The following is a 6,236-nucleotide window of genomic DNA, read 5'->3' as shown; positions in this document are numbered from 1 at the left end:
TGCTATGTGAACACAAATTAGTTAGCATAAATCAATTAAATGACGAAAAATTAGGTGTCTATTTACTTGTGACCACTCAGTGTATATAATAAAAAAAGGCGTTATCCTCACCTCGTATGGGATGCTGCCTCTCCTTGTCCTTTACTTACTGTAATATTTTCACGGATGGAGTGGCTGGATCCTAACCGATACATAACGTAGTCGTATATATCGCGCTTCAGATTATCATTAGTTGCAAGTTTGTCTAGTGAGATCCGATGAAAAGGAAGCGTCTTTGTTACTTCCTGGAAAGCCGGGCGTACAGTTACAATTACCTGTAAAAAAAGATATTTTATCTAAGACGAAACTACACTAGTAAGAGAAATATGTTTTTGTTTTACCTTCAAAAACTGATTAAAACAATTAATAGCTCTTGGGCGTTTCTTCTTACTGCTTGTTAAGTTCTACTGAAATAATAACAAAAGTTTTTAGAAAGCAACTTTACAGAAATATAAACTACTTTACTGACCTTTAACCATGATGGAAAATGATGTATATGTCTAGACAGGAAACATGCAATCGTGTCACCAAAGTCTGGTTTATGGTATTCTGCCTCATTTAGTCCATCAACCACTACGAGACACGTGGTGTTAGGAATCTTACCAAATCTTCTCAACGTATTCAGTGGCTCGAGGACACCACGTACAAAAGCCTCTGAAGCATTGCTAACACACGAGGTCATGCTCAAAAGCTGCTGATATCTGCAACCAACACAAAACTACACATAACTAAACTTTTTAGGAAAAAGCACCAGTTCTGGAAAAAAAATAATAGAAACACACACACACACACACATATCATACATACATATTTATAGTGTTTGAATACGTTGTATCAAAACGATTTAGGAGCCCCTTTAAATTGTTACAGTCTATGTCACCATGTACAGTCATGCTCTATCTGACGATTGTGCATCACGACAATAGCCCTGCAGCGTAGTTTTTATTGAGAAAAGACCCATCGTAAGACTATCATGTCCAAAGCATATCGCTCCTCCCTGCAAGCCATTCATAGTCCATTTAGTGTACGAGGACGATGGTTTCCCAGCATCCGTTCAACAGCCCTATCACAGAGAAGTCCATCGGCACTGTTCTGGCGACTTGACCGGTATGTCGTCGTATGGTTGAATGGATGTGTCGTAGAAGCAGCTTGTGTACACAAGATTTCTATCACTTTTCCAGATGGAGATCCTTCTCAATTATATTGTGTACTGTTATCTGGAACACACGGACAGCTTTTGCTACTGACTTTTACGTTTGCTGGATTCTCACCATCTACAAGACACTGCGATTTGCGTACCATAACTGGTTTACGACTTTTTACAAGTATTTTTCTGAATGATCCAAGCACTCCAAGTTGATCCATATTCCTTTATTTCCCATGACATTAAGTCAAGGGATATCCCGTTATGAAAAGTCTCAATCCCCGATATATGAATATCTTGCATCCGGAATGGCTGGTACTTACCCCTCTCAAAGCGATTAATTCTCCGTGGCATCACACTACCTATGAAATAACAAACAATGTCAAAAAATAGGGCCAATACATTCCGTTCCACAGCACCTTTATATCGGCTTTGTTTATCATGAGACTTGCTGATTTACATATTGAAAACCGTTTTCATATAACTTGCTCCACCCTTTGTACTTATATATTGCCTTTTACTAATGTATTTTGCAGTCTGTATTTATAAACCTCAGCGGTTGACATAATGCAGATGACCCATTGTGTTGCTCTGTGCTAAAGCAACTGACATTTATAATTTGTTATCTATTCTATATTAGAATGGATACGGGTGTTTTAAAGATGGAAAATAGCTCTTCCGTGGAATCTCTACTTTAGCAATATTCTATATTCATTTAGAAGTTGCTTAATTTATAATTAACATTTCTGTAGATTTTATATCGTAGTTATTAGACTTATTTCATAGAGTGCTCATTTCACACATATTCTAGGCTTTTCTTTCAACTACACAAATGGAGTTCCAGATTAAACCAACCCATTCCGTCCCACTCCTTTCCATAATCTTACTTGGTAATAATTTCATGATAACTTTAAGATACGTTGCTTGTCGCTCGTGTTTAATGAAATTCTAATATCGTCATCCAATCCACACATCGGTAAAATTTACGAACCAAACATTTTGCCACAGTTTACTCACTCTCTTTAATTGGACTAGAGCAGTAAATAGGGTTAAACTAAAACAATTCACCACTAGATGGCAGGCGAGTATATCAGCCGGTAGCACAGGCAGGTAATAATTAATTTAACGATGCATAATAGTATATTTTATTTATAAAAACTGATTCCAGAGCTTATATACTATTGCACAAATCTTGCTTTCCAACTGCACAAACAACTACACGTGATTGGCTCAGTTTGAGTTCTTGTTGAACATTCTATATAGAACACTTTTATTGTGCTTTATTTTTTTAAAAAAAGGTTTAACTTCTGATAAGCTGGTATGAACTAAAGTAGAACTGTTTTAGTAAAACCTATAAAAACTATGTTGGCATTGTTTTTGTCATCAATTTTGCAGGATACAAACCTTGCTATAAAAACTATGTTGGCATTGTTTTTGTCATCAATTTTTGCAGGATACAAACTTTGCTATAAAAACTATGTTGGCATTGTTTTTGTCATCAATTTTGCAGGATACAAACCTTGGTTCTTGCACTAAGAATTCTCTATAAGCCACCAGTTGTGGGGCGAGGCAAAGTTGAGAAGCTATGCTGTGAACAAAATCTGGGACCAGACAAGTGACGTTGTTGTCGACCTGGCAGAAGTGGTACGCTACCACGTGGCCACCAACAGATCGAGCTGTTTCCTGAGTTAAACTGAGTCGAGATTGGTAGAGGTATGTGCCAGCATTACTGCTGATTGACATATAATCCCCACTATCATTGGATATATCTGAAAAGAAAACAAAACAGAATATGTATTGATGTAAGAGATTGAACGGTCTCCTAATTTAGCAGTGAAAGACTAGAGGGAAGGCAGCTAGTCATCATCACCCACCGTCAACACTTGTGCTACTCTTTTACCAACGAGGTATATGCCAGAATTACTGCTGATTGACATATAATCCCCGCCGCTCCTAAGTTAGGAATGTTAAGACTAGAGAGAAGTCAACAACGCTCACCGCCAATTCGTTGGCTACTGTTTTACAGATTTCTGTAAATTGACTAATATTTTTTTACGTAATGGGAACATGATAAAAGTTTTAAACATTAAATGTAACAAGATACACTGAAGTGGAAATTATTAACGTTGTAACACATTTTTCTAATCAGCGCAATACCAATATGTAATCTTCATAATTGCTATTACAGAAAAAAATCCTAGTATAGAAAAGCAATAATTACATTTGTATGGCAAACCTGTAAACATCAGAAATAGATAAGGTTTCTATTACAAACCATGGTAGATGTGTTCGTCTTTCTTAGAACCAAATGCGCTGTGATCAACAATTTGTAGGGCTATAGCCGTTTTTCCAAAACAAACAAACAGCCACATTGATTAAAATTGTACGATTTAAGATTCTCAATTTCTTGCTAAATAACAAACAGGCAACTTGATATTTTACTTTTAATTTCGATCAACGCTTGTGTTTTACCTAAAGAGTTATCACTGCATCCGAGAACCTCAGGAAATCTCTGTTACTAACAGGTAAAAATGTCTACTTAAAACGTTTTTCTGTTTTAGCTGTTTGAATCTGATAAACAGAGAGCTACCGGCTTTCTTTACCCCTGATTCATTAAACAACCGATTTTCTAAATTCCCAATTTGTAGGTGTTGCATGTTTATTTATTTTTTTCAGGAATAATATTTCGAAAATAGTACACGTGTTATAATTAGCTTTTACGGGTTAATTTTGTGAATTTTCCTTGTTTTATAAAATATATATACGATTCCTGATAGAAGATATAACTTTGATAAATTCTCGTTACACAGCTAGTAATTTCTCAACTTTTGTAGGTAATGTCTTCTGACAGCAATGGGGTCGTAATCACCGGTGGACCTGGGACTGAATTTTGCGCAAAGCTACACGAGGGCTATCTGTGCTAACCGTCCTTAATTTAGCAGCGAAAGACTAGAGGGAAGGCAGCTAGTCATCACCACCCACAGCCAACTTTTGGGCTCTTCTTTTACCAACGAATAGTGAAATTGACCGTCATATTATAACGCCCCCACGGCTGAAAGGGCGAGCATGTTTTATGGGACGGGGATTCGAACCCGCGACCCTCAGATTGCGAGTCGAGCGCCCTAACCACCTGGATATGCCAGACCCAACGTGGCTGAACTTTCTTAATAACCATTATTTTAGCTGTTATTAGTAAGAAGCTTCAGAATATTTGAATTAAGGCTTACTGTAATACCAAATATATTTCTGTGGAAGTCCATCACATTTTATGCGTATAAAATCTCAATTACGATTCCTTTATTTGTTTGTTGAATTTCGTGCAAAAGATACTGGAGGGCTATCTGTGCTATCTGTCCCTAACGAAAAGTGTGATTGGCCATTACAGTATAACGCCACCATGGCTGAAAGGGATGAGCATGTTCAGTGAGGTGGATTCGAACCCGCGATCCGTAAATTGCGGGTTTAGCGCCCTAACCAACAGGCCACACCAAGCAAACTACGATTGCACTGAAGGCTTGATAGAATAATGATACGATGTACTGACATGTCTCGGGAATTATCCAATCATGTTATTATTCTTTTAAAGAATTCCAAGTTTGTTTTTCGCGAATGGCTTCACGGTAATCTAGACAAAAATACCATTGGATCATTTTATGTTGCATAAATAAATACTTAATCTACCTGTTCAATTTCCTTCAACAACCAATTTCTGCCAACAAAGATGGGGTCTGGTTCACTTTGTGACACATCAAAAAACAGAGGTTGTAATGTGACTTGCAATCCCTTGTTGCTGTGATTGAGCCCTATTTGCAACGAATGGAATAAAACGGGATTAAACGTTTTATTTGCATTTATAAGTTTTGAAATAAGACTGCTTATCTACAACTGTATACAGTTTGAACAGTAACAGATTATCTTTTGAAAACGAAACATTGGTAAAAAATGAAAAATCAGTTCCAGACCTAAAATGTACCCAACCAGTAAAGTATCTCTAAAGAAAAGATAATGTAAGTAACTTAGTTAACTTAATCTTTGTGGAAGAAATGTAATTTCGAACGAATTTTTTTGTAAATACACAGATATACAGTGCTTTTAAAAGAAATAAGAACTTGTATAACTAAAACATAACCTCTGTCTGCACGCATACTGAATCACGTTTTCGTAAAGTCATAATTAAAACTGAACTTTCTTGTAATTGATACACAAGAAAATCATATTTTTAGGCTTATCATGTGCTTTTTAGACACTGACAAAAGCCTGTGATTGTTATTCACAGTGATGAGATGGAGTAATTTGTTTTAAAAAGGTGGCAGCTAAATGAAGTGCGAATTTTAAATTGATTATTTTCTAACATTTTAAGGCTATAATTCCACGTTCTTTCGTATCCTTACCTCTGGAACCCAAACAGTTTGTACTTTTAACACTTCTATCCGACCGTCTGACAGCAGAATTTCGCCTACTAAATAGACTGTACTCCTTAATTCCTAGAATGAAAGGATGAACTGTATATAAAAAAGCACTCTGTCCATATTATTATCAAGAAACACGAGACAAACACCGTTTTTAATTATCACTGTTACAAGAAACACGAGAAAAACACCGTTTTTAATTGTCACTGTTACAAGAAACACGAGAAAAACACCGTTTTTAATTGTCACTGTTATAAGAAACACGAGAAAAACACCGTTTTTAATTATCACTGTTACAAGAAACACGAGAAAAACACCGTTTTTAACTATCACTGTTACAAGAAACACGAGACAAACACCGTTTTTAATTATCACTGTTACAAGAAACACGAGAACAAACACCGTTTTTAATTATCACTGTTACAAGAAACACGAGAAAAACACCGTTTTTAACTATCACTGTTACAAGAAACACGAGAAAAACACCGTTTTTAATTATCACTGTTACAAGAAACACGAGAAAAACACAGTTTTTAATTATCACTGTTACAAGAAACACGAGAAAAACACAGTTTTTAATTATCACTGTTACAAGAAACACGAGAAAAACACAGTTTTTTAATTATCACTGTTACAAGAAACAC

The 6,236-nt window shown here is 36.0% G+C and overlaps 1 protein-coding gene across 1 annotated transcript in view; it reads right to left on the bottom strand.

The window, feature by feature from the left end:
- The window catches only part of LOC106465093 (protein TANC2-like), a 55,444-nt gene that overhangs the window by 30,365 nt on the left and 18,843 nt on the right, over positions 1-6,236 (bottom strand). Inside the window, exons 6-11 of the mRNA XM_022392921.1 lie at positions 5,575-5,667; positions 4,865-4,986; positions 3,459-3,537; positions 2,703-2,952; positions 509-740; positions 112-314 (exon numbers count right to left, since the gene is read on the bottom strand). Coding sequence (XP_022248629.1) covers positions 112-314; positions 509-740; positions 2,703-2,952; positions 3,459-3,537; positions 4,865-4,986; positions 5,575-5,667 — 979 coding nt within the window. The remainder of the gene's footprint in view (positions 1-111; positions 315-508; positions 741-2,702; positions 2,953-3,458; positions 3,538-4,864; positions 4,987-5,574; positions 5,668-6,236) is intronic.

The sequence above is a fragment of the Limulus polyphemus genome, unplaced genomic scaffold, assembly GCF_000517525.1.
Source record: "Limulus polyphemus unplaced genomic scaffold, Limulus_polyphemus-2.1.2 Scaffold1833, whole genome shotgun sequence".
Classification (NCBI taxonomy): domain Eukaryota; kingdom Metazoa; phylum Arthropoda; class Merostomata; order Xiphosura; family Limulidae; genus Limulus; species Limulus polyphemus.
This window is presented reverse-complemented; position numbering and strand designations above follow the sequence as displayed.